The 16,471-nt window shown below is 41.7% G+C and overlaps 1 protein-coding gene across 1 annotated transcript in view; it reads right to left on the bottom strand.

The window, feature by feature from the left end:
* Positions 1-5,180: 5,180 nt before the first annotated feature.
* The window catches only part of MICU2 (mitochondrial calcium uptake 2), a 141,409-nt gene continuing 130,118 nt past the window's right edge, over positions 5,181-16,471 (bottom strand). The window contains exons 9-12 of the mRNA XM_060637551.2: positions 14,191-14,362; positions 9,035-9,143; positions 8,423-8,580; positions 5,181-5,830 (exon numbers count right to left, since the gene is read on the bottom strand). Coding sequence (XP_060493534.1) covers positions 5,726-5,830; positions 8,423-8,580; positions 9,035-9,143; positions 14,191-14,362 — 544 coding nt within the window. The 3' untranslated portion in view covers positions 5,181-5,725. The remainder of the gene's footprint in view (positions 5,831-8,422; positions 8,581-9,034; positions 9,144-14,190; positions 14,363-16,471) is intronic.

Genomic DNA, 16,471 nt, shown 5'->3' with positions numbered 1-16,471 from the left:
TTGGGTCCTCTCCCTTTTCTTTTTGAGAAGCCTGGCTAGAGGTTTATCAATGTCATTTATTTTTTCAAAAAACCAACTCTTGGTTTCATTGATCTGTTCTACTGTTTTTTTTTTTATTCTATATTGTTTATTTCTGCTCTGATCTTTATTATTTCTCTTCTTCTGCTGGGCTTGGGTTGTCTTTGCTGTTCTGCTTCTAGTTCCTTTAGGTGTGCTGTTAGATTTTCTATTTGGGATTTTTCTTGTTTCTTGAGATAGGCCTGGATTACAATGTATTTTCCTCTCAGGACTGCCTTCGCTGCATCCCAAAGCATTTGGATTGTTGTATTTTCGTTTTCATTTGTTTCCATATATCTTTTAATTTCTTCTCTAATTTCCTGGTTGACCCATTCATTCTTTAGTAGGGTGTTCTTTAACCTCCATGCTTTTGGAGGTTTTCCAGACTTTTTCCTGTGGTTGATTTCAAGTTTCATAGCATTGTGATCTGAAAGTGTGCATGGTATGATCTCAATTCTTTTATACTTATGAAGGGCTGTTTTGTGACCCAGTATGTGATCTATCTTGGAGAATGTTCCATGTGCACTCGAGAAGAAAGTATATTCTGTTGCTTTGGGATGCAGAGTTCTAAATATATCTGTCAAGTCCATCTGATCCAATGTATCATTCAGGGCCCTTGTTTCTTTATTGACCGTGTGTCTAGATGATCTATCCATTTCTGTATGTGGAGTGTTAAAGTCCCCTGCAATTACCACATTCTTATCAATAAGGTTGCTTATGTTTGTAATTGTTTTATATATTTGGGGGCTCCCATATTGGGTACATAGGCATTTATAATTGTTAGCTCTTCCTGATGGATAGACCCTGTAATTATTATATAATGCCCTTCTTCATTTCTTGTTACAGCCTTTAATTGAAAGTCTAGTTTGTCTGATATAAGTATGGCTACTCCAGCTTTCTTTTGACTTCCAGTTACATGATGGATAGTTCTCCATCCCCTCACTTTCAATCTGAAGGTGTCCTCAGGTCTAAAATGAGTCTCTTGTGGACAGCAGATAGATGGGTCTTGTTTTTTTATCCATTGTGATACCCTATGTCTTTTGGTTGGAGCATTTAGTCCGTTTACATTCAGTGTTATTATTGAAAGATATGGGTTTAGAGTCATTGTGATGTCTGTAGGTTTCATGCTTGTAGTGATGTCTCTGGTACTTTGTGGTCCTTGCAACATTTCACTCACAAAGTCCCCCTTAGGATCTCTTGTAGGGGTGGTTTAGTGGTGATGAATCCCTTCAGTTTTTGTTTGGGAAAACCTTTATCTCTCCTTCTATTCTGAATGACAGACTTGCTGGATAAAGGATTGTCGGCTGCAGATTTTTTCTCTTCATCACATGGAAGATTTGCTGCCATTCCTTTCTGGCCTGCCAAGTTTCAGTAGATAGGTCTGCCACTAGTCTTACGGGTCTCCCTTTGTAGGTTAGAGCCTGTTTATCCCTAGCTGCTTTCAGAATTTTCTCTTTATCCTTGTATTTTGCCAGTTTCACTATGATATGTCGTACAGAAGATCGATTCAAGTTACATCTGAAGGGAGTTCTCTGTGCCTCTTGGATTTCAATGCCTTTTTCCTTCCCCAGATCAGGGAAGTTCTCAGCTATGATTTGTTCAAGTACACCTTCAGCCCCTTTCTCTTTCTCTTACTCTTCTGGAATTCCTATTATACGGATATTGTTGTGTTTGATTGCATCACTTAGTTCTCCGATTCTCCCCTCATACTCCTGGATTTTTTCTCTCTTTTTCTCAGCTTCCTCTTTTTCCATAATTTTATCTTCTATCTCACATATTCTCCCCTCTGCCTCTTCAATCTGTGCTGTGGCCACCTCCATTTTATTTTGCACCTCATTTATAGAATTTTTTAATTCATCATGATTATTTTTAGTCCCTTGATCTCTGCAGCAATAGATTCTCTGCTGTCCTCTATGTTTTTTTTCAAGCCCAGCAATTAATTTTATGACTATTATTCTAAATTCTTGTTCCATTATATTGCTTAAATTGGTTTTGATCTACTCGTTAGCTATTGCTACTTCCTGGAGTTTCTATTGAGGAGAATTCTTCCGTTTCGTCCTTTTGGCTAGTTTTCTGTCCCTCATGTGTTTTAAACGCTTGTTGTGTGCTCTGCACCTGCGAGCACTGCTGTATTAAAGGAGGGTCATGCACTGTCCAGGGCCTGGCCCTTCAGCAGGTGTTTTTTCGGCGATTGTTACTTGCTCTCTGTTGTGAGTTCATTTTATTACCCTACTCGTAGTGATAGTTTGGACCCTCCACAGGTGTGCTTTGATTTGTTCCTTGGAGTAGCCCTGGAAAGGAAAACAGATAGACAAACAGGAGACAAAAACACGCAAACACATAAGTGACACAAACAAAGAAAAACAAAAACCTAAAGACTAAAACCAAAAACCCAAAAAACACCGACCGCGAGTAGAGAAGAGGGTGGGGGCGGGGCTGGTGGAAGAGCACAAAGAGAGAAATGACGGGGGAGAAAAAATAAACATTGACCAGGCTGAGAGACTAGAAGGCTTAATCATGAGAGAGAGAGGAAAATAAAGGAGGCAGGGAAAATGAAACAAAGAGAAAGTTACGCAGAGCAACTATATGGCTTGGTAATTCCAGAGAGAGAAAGGAGTGTAAAGAAGGAGGTGTAGAACGTGTGCAAGACAATGGATTAACTATGCCTGTTTAGAGAGACCAATGACCAGAGTAACCAGCCCAGGGGAGGGAGGAGATAAGGAGGAGAAATGGGGCGGGGGTGGCGGAGTGGGGGGAGAATGTATCTGCTCATCCAGAGTTGACCTAGAGTCAATCCAGGCAACGCTTGTGGGGAGGAGCTGTCCGCAGGGTCGGTGCTGCTCCGGTGGATACGCAGTTGCCCAGGGCAAAGGGGCGTGGCTTGGCGTCATCTGGCCCCACCTCCACTATGGGCCCAGGGGGTGAGCCCTGAGTCCCCTCCTTGGGGGGGGGGGGGGTGGAATGCTGAGCCCCCAGTCTCTTCTCCACGGAGCCCACCCGGTGGCCTCCGTTTGAGTCGTCCTCACTGTGCCAGGGGCGCAGACGGGGGGGGGGGGGGGGGGGTCCTTCTCTCTCCGCCAACACCCCTGACCCTGCGCTTGGCTAGGATTCCAAGTCACGCTCCGTGCGCTCTGGCGCTGGGGAAGCGCCTCTCGTCGTGGCCACGTGTGGTCCTGGTGGCTTCGTCTCTGCCGCCGCACTTCAGGGACGACCGCCTTCTCCTACTGCAGACGGAGAGCCGCTGCCCTTGCCCCTGCGAGCCCCGGGGTGGCGGACTCCAGGGACACGGCGGCCTTTTCCTCCTGCAGACTGCACCCCTGGCCCAGCCACTGCACGGGGGTGGGGTGTGTGGGGGGGTGGGGGGGGTGGGGGTGGGGGTGGTGGGGGGGGTGGGGAGGGGGTGGGTGGACGCAGGCGGGTTCTGTGCTATCGCGCAGCCCTCCAGAATGGCAACCGCTTTCTCCAGCTGCGGACTGAGCCCCTGACCTACCCTCGCATCCAGGCCCTGGCTCCCCTCCTCCCCAGGTGCGCTAACAGGGAGCGGGCCCCAGGCCCCAGTCCGAAGAAAGCCCCCCAGAGATCGGATCCCTCTGTCTCAGCCCGAGGCCTGTCTCCTGTCCGGATAAGGTCCCGCACTGTCCTGGCCACTCTTTCTCTTCCCTTCGTCCCTCCGCAGAAGGGGGTCCCTCCCCTCCGCGCGGCCTTTTGTCTCCCCCCGCTCGCAGTTACGCACCTCTCTTTTTTCCCCGCTTTCCCATTTTCTTCCTGGTAGATTCAGTCTCGTTTCCTCCCGGGCTCTGGTGTTCAAAGTCCTTTGGCTTCTGCACTTCTTTGTTTGAGAGACGCCGGACGTATGGATCCCCCTGCTTCTCCGCCTGTTGGCCTCACGGATTCTTAGTCAGTAGGTTACGATCCATTGCTGACATTAATTACTTTGATACTCAGATTGTACCGGATTCGGCCAGGGGGAGCCCCTTCAAGTCGGCTGTTGCCTTTTTGCTACACTTGGGACATCCTCATTATTATCTCTTACTTCCAGGCTCATCTTGTACTTTCCCTGCTCTGGTCTCAGAATCAGCCATTTAACCAGGGAATGGAACATGTTTTAGTTATCATTATTACTATTTTTAAAACTTTTTTTTTTTGTTTGTTTAATTTTAGAGAGAGACAGGAGGAGAAATGGAGGGGTGAGGCAGAGAGAGGGAGAGAGAGACTCTTCAGCAGGCTCTGCACTCGGCTTGGAGCCCGACGTGGGGCTCAATTTCATGAGAGTGAGATTAGGACCCAAGCTGAAATCGAGTCGAACACTTAACTGACTGAGCCACCCAGGCACCCCGAAACATGTTTCAAAGATTTGCAATATTCTTACTTAAGTAGCTTATTTTTAAAATATAATTTTCCTGCGTTCGGCTCTGTGCTGACAGCTCGGAGCCTGGAGCCTGCTTCACATTCTGTGTCTCCCTCTGTCTCTACCCCTCCCCTGCTCATGCTCTCAAAAACAAACATTAAAAAAATTTTTTTAAAGTAATTTTCACTTATCGTGTTTAAAAAATGCCATTTTACTTACAACAGCATTTTATATTTAATGCCAATTAATTTTTAGTGCCATTTTAAACATTTACCCACAACCCACTATATGCCATGAGACCCCGATCTTGTGTTCAAGATTCTCCCCAAAACACTATAGTTTGTTTTTTTTTTTTAATTTTATTTTTAAATGACATCTACATCCAGTGTGGGGCTTGAACCCACAGACCCAGGATCAAGAGTCTTGCTTGCTCCACTGACTCAGCCAGCCAGGGGATCCCCCAATTACGCTAGTTTCTGAGAACCTGAACTAATGTGGTTGGCAAGGATGAGAGTATTTATATTTATAAAAAAGTTTTAAAAAACACATTAAAAATATAATTTTTGGGGGCGCCTGGGTGGTGCAGTCGGTTAAGCATCCGACTTCAGCCAGGTCACGATCTCGCGGTCCGTGAGTTCGAGCCCCGCGTCAGGCTCTGGGCTGATGGCTCGGAGCCTGGAGCCTGTTTCCGATTCTGTGTCTCCCTCTCTCTCTGCCCCTCCCCCGTTCATGCTCTGTCTCTCTCTGTCCCAAAAATAAATAAAAAAAAAAAATATAATTTTTGTATCTGTGTAAATACTTTATTTGGTTTCCACATACGATATTGAAATTTACACATTATTTTTAGGACAATTAATATACAGCTAACTGAAATAAAATGTACAAGAAGCTTATGAGATATGAGATGCAGACAAGAAAATCTGAAATGTTCTTAACTGAATTTGTGCTACTGGGAACACCAGGACTCCTGGCCTTGATCTTAGCCTTGTGTGTCTACTTTTTTCTGTAATTACTCACTGACACCCTTCCAAAGAGATGTTTTACTACTGTGTCTAAGAAATCAGTGAATAATGAGGTTTTCAATCTTATCAAAGTACAAAGCATGACTTCAATTCTAGGCCCTCTGACAGAATCCAGTACCTGTATTTACTAAGTTCTTTAATGAAATTTTATCAAGAAATTACTGAATCAGGAAGTAAATACAAGGCATCTTTATATGACAAAGAAAATCAATGAAGCCTCCAGAAGACAAACATCTAGTACTTAAAAAAAAATTCCAAATTCTGACATTCAGAGCAATGTAATTCCCATATTATTTTTCTAAAAGAGACCTCTTCCAGCTTGTTTCCAGACTTCTTTTACTCCTTTAATGCTTTCTCTTTTCACACATTTCCAGTATTCTTGTATACTTTGTTGCTGTGGGACCTGTTAACACAAAGTGAAAGTAAAGAGATCATTCTCTTCAAGGTTAGACACGATTTCATGCGAGCTCGGTTACCATTTATTTCCCACATGCCTCCAGAGAGTCCCTGAGATGGATTATGTCGTGAAAGAGGATTCCAACAGAACTGTAAGTAGGACGGGGTAAAGGATAAAACGTGAACGTGATGTAAGAACAGCCTTGGGGAACTCAAGAGTGGAGGCTAAGTGCACGTGATTGGAGCCTCTTCCGTAAGAAGATAACGAAGATCGTGGGCAATTTCTTTCATATATTGGTTTTAAAAAATGTAATGATTTCATGACGCTTTATAATATTTTATAATGTTTTCCTTTTTTTTAATTAAAAAAAAAAATTTTTTTTTTAACGTTTTTTTATTTTTGAGACAGAGAGAGACAGAGCATGAACGGGGGAGGGGCAGACAGAGAGGGAGACACAGAATCGGAAGCAGGCTCCAGGCTCTGAGCCATCAGCCCAGAGCCCGACGCGGGGCTCGAACTCACGGACCGCGAGATCATGACCTGAGCTGAAGTTGGACGCTCAACCGACTGAGCCACCCAGGCGCCCCTATAATGTTTTCCTTTTTATGGTGAACTTTATTTAGCTATGTGGAATATAAATTATAAGCCTAAAACTCTGATTTAAACCTACCTAAGTTAAAAAGAAACAATATATTTTATAAGAGGCTTTAAGAAAAAAGACTATAATTCATCTAAGTGCTCTGTGAATTAAAAAGTTCTATGAGTATTATTCCTCTGTTAAAGAAGAAAGTAAAGGTTAAAAAACATGTGTATCCTTGGTGAGCACAGGAGGACAGCATTGCTGGATATCTCCCAAATGGAAGCAAATCTGCCAGTTGAAATTTTTTTTTAGAGAGAGTGAACGAGTGAGCAAGCTAGCATGTGTGAGCAGGAGAGGGGCAGAGAGAGAGAGAGAGAGAGAGAGAGAGAGAGAGAGAGAGAGAATCTTAAGCCGGCTTCATGCCCAGTGCGGAGCCCGACATGGGGCTCTATCTCATGATGGTGAGATCACAACTTGAGCCGAAATCAAGAGTTGGAAACTAAACCAACTAAGCTACACCGGTGCCCTGCTAAAGTTTTAGATTTATTTAAAAAGTTTATTTATTTGAGAGAGAGACAGGGAGAGAGCATGCGTGCACAAGTGGGGGAGGGCCAGAGAGGGAGGGAGAGAGAGAATCCCGAGCAGGCTCTGCGCTATCAGCTATCAGGGTGCAGCCTGACTCGGGGCTCGAATTCACAAACTGGTGAGGTCATGACCTGAGCCGAGATCAAGAGTCAAACGCTTAACAGACTGAGCCACCCAGGTGTCCCTATTTCAGATTTTATATATATTCTTTTCCGGATCGATTTACAGCTCTATTTAATGTCTTTGAGAAATGGCAGAGGCTCGTGGGTATATTAAATCGTTACTGCAAAGGCTGGTTTCATTTTCAGGGACAGGATTATTCACGATGAGATGCTAAATGCCTACAAAGCTTGTGAGACACATCTGCTAACAGAAATCATATTTACTCATTTTCCATTAATAATGTGGGTAGCAGGAAAATGATGTGCTTTTCGAGGAGTAAATGAAGGGGGCTGTTCATGAAGCCACCACATTCTCTCCCTCATTCTCTCCTTTCTTCTGGCCGAACTGCCTCTTACCATACGGTTTTCTTTCCACCCTTGTTTTCAACCTGCAGACTGCTTTTATGAGGGTGCTTCTTTTTTTTAATTAATAATTTATTTACTTTTTGATTTACATCCAAATTAGAATATAGTGCAACAATGATTTCAGGAGTCGATTCCTTAGTGCCCCTCCCCCATTTCGCTCATCCCCCCTCCCACAACCCCTCCAGCAACCCTCAGTTTGTTCTCCACATTTATGAGCCTCTTTTGTTTTGTCCCCCTCCCTGTTTTTATATTATTTTCCTTCCCCTTCCCTTATGTTCATCTGTTTTATCTCTTAAAGTCCTCATATGAGTGAAGTCATATTTGTCTTTCTCTAATTTCGCTTAGCATACTACCCTTATGATGGTGCTTCTAAGCAGATTCCAATTTAAACAAAATTTTGAGTTTTATTTGTCCCACAATTATAGACTAATTTGTGAAGAATCTGAATACAATAACAATGGCTAACATTACTTCAACTGTCTCAGGCACTATCCTAAGTAGAATTAATTCTTACAACATTGTTTTCTGGTAGATTCTATTAGTTTCCTCATTGTACAGATGAGGAATGGGAGGCTCTGAAAAGTTAAGTGGCTTTGCAAGATTAGGCAGCCGGTGACAGAGCTGGGATTTGAATTTAGGTGTGTCTAACTACAGAGCTCAAAGTAAAATGATTTCTGAATAGCAGTTTCTGATTAGATTCATATTAAAAAAAAAAAAAAAAAAGCAAAGGAAAATACTGGATCCCATCTGAAGGAGACATCTCGGTTTGTGATCATGGCTTATAATCTCTTCACAAATGATAAAACCTCCATTTACGACCACACACACATTGCCCAAATTCTAGGTGTAATGCCATTCACTTAATTACATGTAAACATGTAGTTATTAAAAACTCAAAATCTTTACCCATAAACCTCGATGCATCCTGTTTTTTAACACCCCGAGAAACTCTCCATGACTAAGACATTCATCACCATCCACATCAAAGATCTTGAACACGGTGTCCAAAATATTGTTTGAGAGTTCCTGCCCTGTTGCTACTTTCACGGCCCTCTTAAACTCCGCTGAAAAAAGAAAACATAAAACAACGCATCAACTGTGTGAAATAGTCTAAGTGGAATTCACCTAAATTTTATTATTTGAGAAGCAAAATTAAGTCTAAATGTTCATTATCACAAAACAAAAAATACTCATTAAGAATATGTTGAAATAATACATTTGGCTGAGAAATGTCTTGAAAGTAACTGAAAGAGAGGCAGCCTGTTTTAATTGAATCAATGTTCTAAAGAACATATTTAAATATTCCCTTTTCCTTTTTAGGAAATAAGAAAGTAAAAGCAAATAACGTAATTGTTAAATGTGAGAGTCCTTGTAAGTCTAGAGTAACCACACTGAATTAATTAAAAGGCTAATCAACTGTTTCACTGGTAATTGGCTCCTTGACTGGTATGTTCTCGTTGAAGAACAGAGTGATGTTATTTGTAGATGACAAAAATTAAACGAAGTCACGTCACTTACCCAGTCTGACAGGACGGTGAGCTAAACTAAACATTTGCATGGCAATAGCAAAATCTTCTAGGTGGGTGGCAAAATGACAAAAGGACTTGAACTCATCCAAACTAATACTCTAATAAAATAACAAAAGTGAGTGTTAATTACGATTTTGTAAAACCGATCTCAGAATATAAGCAGAAGCGTAAGTCCTGTTTCTACCATAAAGCTTGTGAACTTTTGTAGCCTTCCAAGAGAGTCTATTAAAAAGACGGGCAGGGCCACCGTGCATGGGTGGCAGACTGCACACTCTGTGCAAGGGGTCTCCTGGATCGCGCAGGGCGAGAACCGGGGTGGCCCTGTGTCACAGACCGAGTTGTCTCCGCAAAATCCACAGGCTGAAACCCAGACACCCAACATAACTGTACTCGGAGACGGGACCTTTAGGGAAGCAATTAAGGCTACCTGAGGTCACAAGGGTAGGACCCCACTCTGATAGCACCGACGTCCCGATAAGAGAAGGGGACAGCAGCGCACGCTCACTCCGCACGTAAGCACAGACGACAGGCCTCGTGAGGACAGGGTGAGAAGGCGGTGGTGGTCTGCAAGCTGGGAGGAGAGGCCTCACCAAAAACCAACCTGCCGGCACCTTGATCTTGGACTCCGGGCTCCAGAGTTGTGAGAAAATGAATGTGTTGTTTGAGCCATCCGGCCTGTGGCATTTTGTTATGGCTGAGGAGACTAACACCCCGTTAAGTGCTCTGCCTCCTTGCTTTTCTGCTTTATCCGTGGACACGGCACGGAGAAAGAGCACTGGGTTTGGGAGTCAGAAAAGCTGTGCTTTCATTCCAGTTCTGCCATTTACTGTGTGCATGGTCTTGGCCTCTCCGAGCCTTAGCGGAGTAACCTTTCAGGAAGTAAGTGATTTGCTCAAGATCTACCAAGTGGAACAATCAGGATTTGAACCTTCGTTCCTAACTTCAAAACCTCTGCCCATAAAAACAAAACAAAAATAAGTTAGAAAAACTAGTTTTTCCACTGAAAAAGTAAACAAAGTATGAAAACTGTTAATTTGAAAGTAAATTCTTCCCTGCCTAAAAAAAAAAAAACTTTCTCGGGGCACCCGTGTGGCTCAGTTGGTTGAGCGTCCAACTCTTGATTTCAGCTGAGGTCATGCTCCCAGGGTCATGGAATGGAGCCCTACGTGAGGCTCCGTGCTGAGCAGGGAGCCTGCTTGAGATTCCCTCTCTCTCTCTCCCTCTGCCCACTCCCCTGCTCACACTCGCTCTCTCTGAATATATATAAAGGTTTCTTTTGTAGGCACCTTCAGGATCATGTCCTCTGCATATAGGTGGTGGTCTTATTCAAGTTTCACTGCCCGCAGCCTTGGTAAATTCATGGAATTTTTACTTTTAAAATTTAGTTAAGTCTTTGAAGAGGTAACATATACACATGGTAAAAAAACAAATTCTAGAATGGATAAAAAACAAAAAGTCTTTTTCCCTCCTTTGACCTCCAGTTCCCTTTCCCAGAGGTAAAGCACTGGTACCAATTCTTTGCGTATGCTTCCAGAAATATTCTACTCGTATAAAAGAGCATACACACACCCCTGTTTTACACAGTGGGAGTGTCCTCTTCACACATTTCTACACTTTGCTTTGTACTCTTAAGAATACATCTTATTAGCAGAAGAGTGGCCATTCCTCTGTATCGTAATCTCAAAGCCGCCCCTCGGTGCAACCTTCTGATTTTTCCTTTACTGATAGGTGAAAAACAGCATGCCATCAATGTTTGAATCTGTAGGTCTTTAACTGTGAATGAAGTTTAAACACTTTTCTCTTCTGTTCTTATTGGTGATTTGTGGAGTTCTATTCTTGTGTCTTTTTTATGTCCTCTGCCTAGATTTTTAATGAGCTGTTATGTGGCTTACTGCTGAGAGACAAGTCTCCATGGGTCTCTCACGTTTCTGCACATCTTTCAATGAGAAGCTCCAACTACTTTATTATTCCAGACTATCTTTCTAAGGGCATTTGTATAGCGAACAGCCTAGAATATTGACGATGTCTGCTTTGGAAGTAGAGCACAGTTTTGCTTACTGCCCATTATAAAAGATTCAGAGTCCTGAAGATGAGCTTTCTTGGCTATGTGTGTGGGCAGCATCCACAGGGTACTCAGCATGGTCCCCATGGGACTTGGGAGGCGAGGGAGGACTGACACAAACATGATGCTCATGCTGTTGCTATGCTATGAATGATAATGTTCTTTGTCTCTGACCCGATAGTCTTGTATCTTCGGTCAGCATCCATGAAATGGTACAGGCTAACTTCCAAATAGATAAAATCTCAGATACTTTACATTTATTAACACATTGGTTTTTAGGATCCCTTTATACATTAAATAGGGCAAAATTTAAGACCTTTCAAAATTCTTGATTTTTAAAGATCTCATGATAAATTAAAGAAATGGGCCCATTACATATGATGCCAATATTTCTTCCCTTCCCCCAATTTGTTAATTTTTTTTCTTTTGACTTTGATCCCAGTTTTGAGGGGGATGAGGGGAAAGCAACAGAATTTTTAACTTTTAGACAGCAGTTTCATCAACTTTTCCTTGAAAGCTTCTGAGTTTTGCCTAGAGAAATATGCATACCCTACTCTGAGATGATTGTTTCCAAGTTTCCTTCTCTACATACTCAGTTTCATTTCCCCCTGTAACATTTAATTCTTAGATCTATCTGGAATTTTAGAGTAAGGAGTGAGGCAGAGATTTACGTTCATGTCTCCCTCAGATGGCCAGTCAATTAACCTAATGCCATTTATTAATAATTCCTCTTTTACCCAGCTAATTTACAATATGAATTCACATATACTAGATTTCCATGTGTATTTGGGTCTAGTTTTGGACTTTATATTCTGTTCAATTGATAGGTCTGTCAAATTCATTGTAACAGGCTGTTCCAGTTATCAATATTTGGTAATATATTTTAATATCTCAATATTCTTTTTTTAAAGACTTAATTTTTTATTTTGTTTTTTAAATTTTTATTATTTAGACATTTTAAAACATTTATTCATTTTTGAGAGAGAGAGAGAGGCAGGGTGTGAGTGGGGGAAGGGCAGAGAGAGCGAGAGACACAGAATTCTAAGTAGGTTGAGCTGTCAGCACAGAGCCCGATGCGGGGCTTGAACTCAGAATGGCAAGATCATGACCTGAGCTGAAGTCGGACACTTAACATACTGAGCCACCGAGGCGCCCGAAAGGCTTAATTTTTTAAAAGCCATTTCAGGTTCATAGCAAAATGGGAGAAGTTACAGAGATTTCCTGGATATCTCGTCCCTGCAGCATTCTTTTCATAGAAACTTTTACGGCCTGTCTAGTTCACTCATGACAATCTGATGACATTTTTATTGAAACCCATTACTGCCCACCGATACTTTTTGGTTCCTGCACATAGGAAAGATTACACCTTTCTGCTTCTTTGCAGCTACGTGGGGTCATGTGATCAGTCTGGCCGGTAGCCAAGTGTGATGTTTCTAGGCCAACACACTTAATTGCTGGAATGTACTCACTCCTTTCTTTTCCCTCCACGGCCTCTGAAGATGATGTTTTTTCCAGACGGTAAAGCTCCAAGATGGCAGAGCTTGAAGAGTCTGGGTCCCTGAGCGACTGAGTAGGCAGAGGCGCCTGGCAGCCCACAGTGGAATGTGGCACGACTGAGAAAGAGATCTTCCTTACGTTGGCCACGGGGACGGCGCGGCAGTTTCAGAACTGCAGCAGACCCAGGCTGTTCCAGTATAAGCATTACATTTACAGACGACTCTAAGGGACAACTGCTACATCTATAATACTAAGACTTCCCGTTCAGCAATAGGAGATAGCGCTATAATTAGGCAAGTTTTCTTTTATATCTATCAAGACTTTAAAGTTTCATTTTCATGTATTTCTTGTTAAATTCATTTTTAATTTTATGTGTTTCTATTTCAATTACAAATGAGATCTTAATTATATTTTATGATCTTTTCCCTCACTATAGAAATAGCTTTAAAAAATTATATAGGGGCGCCTGGGTGGCTCAGTCGGTTAAGCCTCTCACTTTAGCACAGCTCATGATCTCACGGTTCGTGAGTTCGAGCCCCGCGTCGGGCTCTGTGCTGACAGCTCAGAGCCCGGAGCCTGCTTGGGATTCTGTGTCTCCCTCTCTCTCTGCCCCTCCCCTGCTTACTCTCTGTCTCTCTCAAAAATACATAAACATTAAAAAAAAAAAGAAAAAATTATATAAAAACATGCCCACTCCAATACTATGTTTTGGAACAATAAAGTAAAAGCAATATATAAAGTAAAAAATCACTTCAAATCTTACAACAGTATATTAATCATTAATAGTTTGGCAATCATTACTTAATACACATATATATAAACATATACACATGTAAACATTAAAAAAAGAAAGTGTGTATATACACACGCCATTACATTTTCTTTCTTTTTTTTTTTTTAATGTTTACTTATTGAGAGTGAGAGAGGGAGAATGTGGGAGGGGCAGAGAGAGAGAGGGAGAGGGAGGGAGGGAGAGGGAGAGGATCCCAAGCAGGCTCCACGCTGTCAGTGCAGAGCCCAATGTGGGGCTCGATCTCACGAACAAGTGAGATCATGACCTGAGCTGACATCAGGATTAATCGACTGAGCCACTAGGTGCCCCTGCCGTTACCTTTTCTAACCTGTAATTTGCACACAGGGCAGCTACTGCTAACATCCTAGCAGTGTAACAGGCACTTCACTGAATTTTGGCTGTTTCTAATCGCTTTTCAGTGCGACTCTCTTGGGTTCTGCAGGCATAGAATCACATCTATGCACACACAGCCGACTGTCCCCCCTTGCAAATGTTCATACTCTTTGACTCTGTTAGTTTGCACTGGCTGGGACTTCCAGAACAACAGTGGTGACAGTGGACGCTGTTATTACTGACTTTGCCGGAAATGCAAAACTCCTGTTTGGAACACTGATTCCATCTGGGCAGTAATTCATTCATAAGAAAACGTAAACACCGTTTCTCACCTTGATTTTACACTCAAATAAGAGAGTAACATGGTTTGGGTTACTTTGAAAGCTACTTTATTTAATTATATAAATGTTTTGAACATGATTTCATCTTTACCAAAAGCATAATAAAAAGGCATACGAACCTCTCCTGCTGACAACTTCTCTCTTACATTTTTCCAATAGATGTCTTTATTTTCAGTGTTAGTGAAAAAAAGTAGCCATTCGGCAAAGTCTTCTTTTCTCATGAAACTCAAGCCTTTAGAAAACTGAAGGAATTCCATTTCTTGGACCTCTGTTTGTAAATTCTCCATAAATCTAAATGTTAAAATATAAAATTGATGTCAGGAACTAGTGGCATTCGATTTTAATATTGTCAGTAGGCCCGCGAGGCACCTTCGGCGGTACCCACGGAACGGCTGGCCTCTTGACATGCTGAGTCAAACAAAGCATTAGTGTGGTGAAAGGGGTGTGGGGAGGAGAAGATGAAGAGAAGCTGATTTAAAAAAAAATTTATTTGTTCTAACTTTTGGCATGTACCACTGTCTTTCTCAAGAGCTTTCCTCTTCATTTCCAGGAACTCTTTTTTTTTATTTATTTTTTTTAATGTTTATTTTTGAAAGAGAGAGAGCATGAGTGGAGAAGAGGCAGGGAGACAGGGAGACAGAAGGATCCGAAGCAGCATCTGCACGGGCAGCGGACAGCCGGACGCGGGGCTCGAACTCACGTACTGTGAGATCATGACCTGAGCGGAAGTCGGACGCTTAACCGACTGAGCCACCCAGGTGCCCCCAGAGAAGCTGCTTAATACTTGCTCCAATTTGTCACACTCTATACTCAATTTGTGCAACTTATACTTGGTAACCTACTTCTGATAGAGATTTATAAAAATTAGGTAAAACGTTGCTCTGATGCATCTGTAACAGTTTTTTTTCCAATGCAGAAAAATTATCAAGATCAGAGAAACTTAAAATTCACTTGGGTTACTGCCTTTAGAATGTTAATCATAATTAGGGGCGCCTGGGTGGCTCAGTCAGTTGGGCGTCCGACTTCGGCTCAGGTCATGATCTTGGAGTTCATGAGTTCAAGCGCCGTGTCGGGCTCTGTCCTGACAGCTCAGAGCCTGGAGCCTGCTTTGGATTCTGTGTCTCTCCCTCTCTGCCCCTCTCCTGCTCATGCTCTGTCTCTCAATAATAAATAAATGTTAAAAAAAAAAAAAGAATGTTAATCATAATTAATGGTTCCTAATATTTTTGGATACCAAAGTTGATCAAGTAATCAATGGCTTTACATCAAAAGCTTAGATTTACTTGAAAATATTTATAATCATTTGGACAATAACATGTGAATATATGACTCAACATTCTTTTTAAAATAAAAACATGGCACTTTGAGCAAACTCTCATCAACAGCTCCCTAGAAAAGTACAAGTTGAAAGGATATCAGATTAAAAAAATACTGTCTTTGAACAAGAACTCAAAACCACTGCACTTCATTTATTTATAAACTAAGTCATGTGAAAAGTATAATCTCCATGTGTTTTAATACGTTGAAGATTGCTTTATTCACCTTTTTACATGTTAAAAGAAATGTACCCTCATGCCACAATTTAATGGAATTATACATGGGGTAAAAAACAGGTCTATTCCAGTTCAATGGGAGAAAAACAGTCACTGTTAAACGACTTGCTTTCGGTTCTACGCTTATCCCATAAACCTGAAAAGCATGGGGGAGTTTGATCTTGGGCTTCTATCTGTGTGATGGGTAAGAGTCTGTTACCTGCAACAGTTTCTGAATGTACTGGAGACACAGATTTATCAATGCCATGTTTTTCCGGGTCAAGGCAGAATTTTATCTACCACTTGAAGCATTTCCAGTTGGGGCTAACACATCAACAAAACCTTTTACTGATATACCTTGTTCTCTGTTTTACCGAGTTTTATTATACTGTATATTGTGATGACATTCAACTTATTAGGATCGTTAAAAAATTTAACTGCTGTTAAACTACACATTGTTTGGCTTCAGCTACTTTCATCTTACTAATTACACTTGTTTTGTTTTAGTTTTTTGAAGATTTTATTTTTAAGTCATCCCTACACTCAGTGTGGGGCTCGAACAACCCTGAGATCAAGAGTTGCGTTCTCCACTGACTGAGCCAGCCGGGCACCTCACTCATTGCGTTACTTTTGAAGAACAAAAGTATATGTTAGGATGCCATCTTTCCTAACTCTAAAATTATCGATCTTGTTATGACTGGAAACTATGGAACATGATACTGGACATAAATACATGAATTGAAGAATTCATACCGTATAAAGTCTCCAGATAAATTCTGAACAAGTTAAACAGTTTATAAATTAGTGGATTAGGTGGGAACATTGGGAAAAAAATCTTTTTCTTACCTGATTTTTAAAAAAATTTTTT

The sequence above is a fragment of the Panthera onca genome, chromosome A1, assembly GCF_046562875.1.
Source record: "Panthera onca isolate mPanOnc1 chromosome A1, mPanOnc1 haplotype 2, whole genome shotgun sequence".
Taxonomy (NCBI): Eukaryota; Metazoa; Chordata; class Mammalia; order Carnivora; family Felidae; genus Panthera; species Panthera onca.
This window is presented reverse-complemented; position numbering and strand designations above follow the sequence as displayed.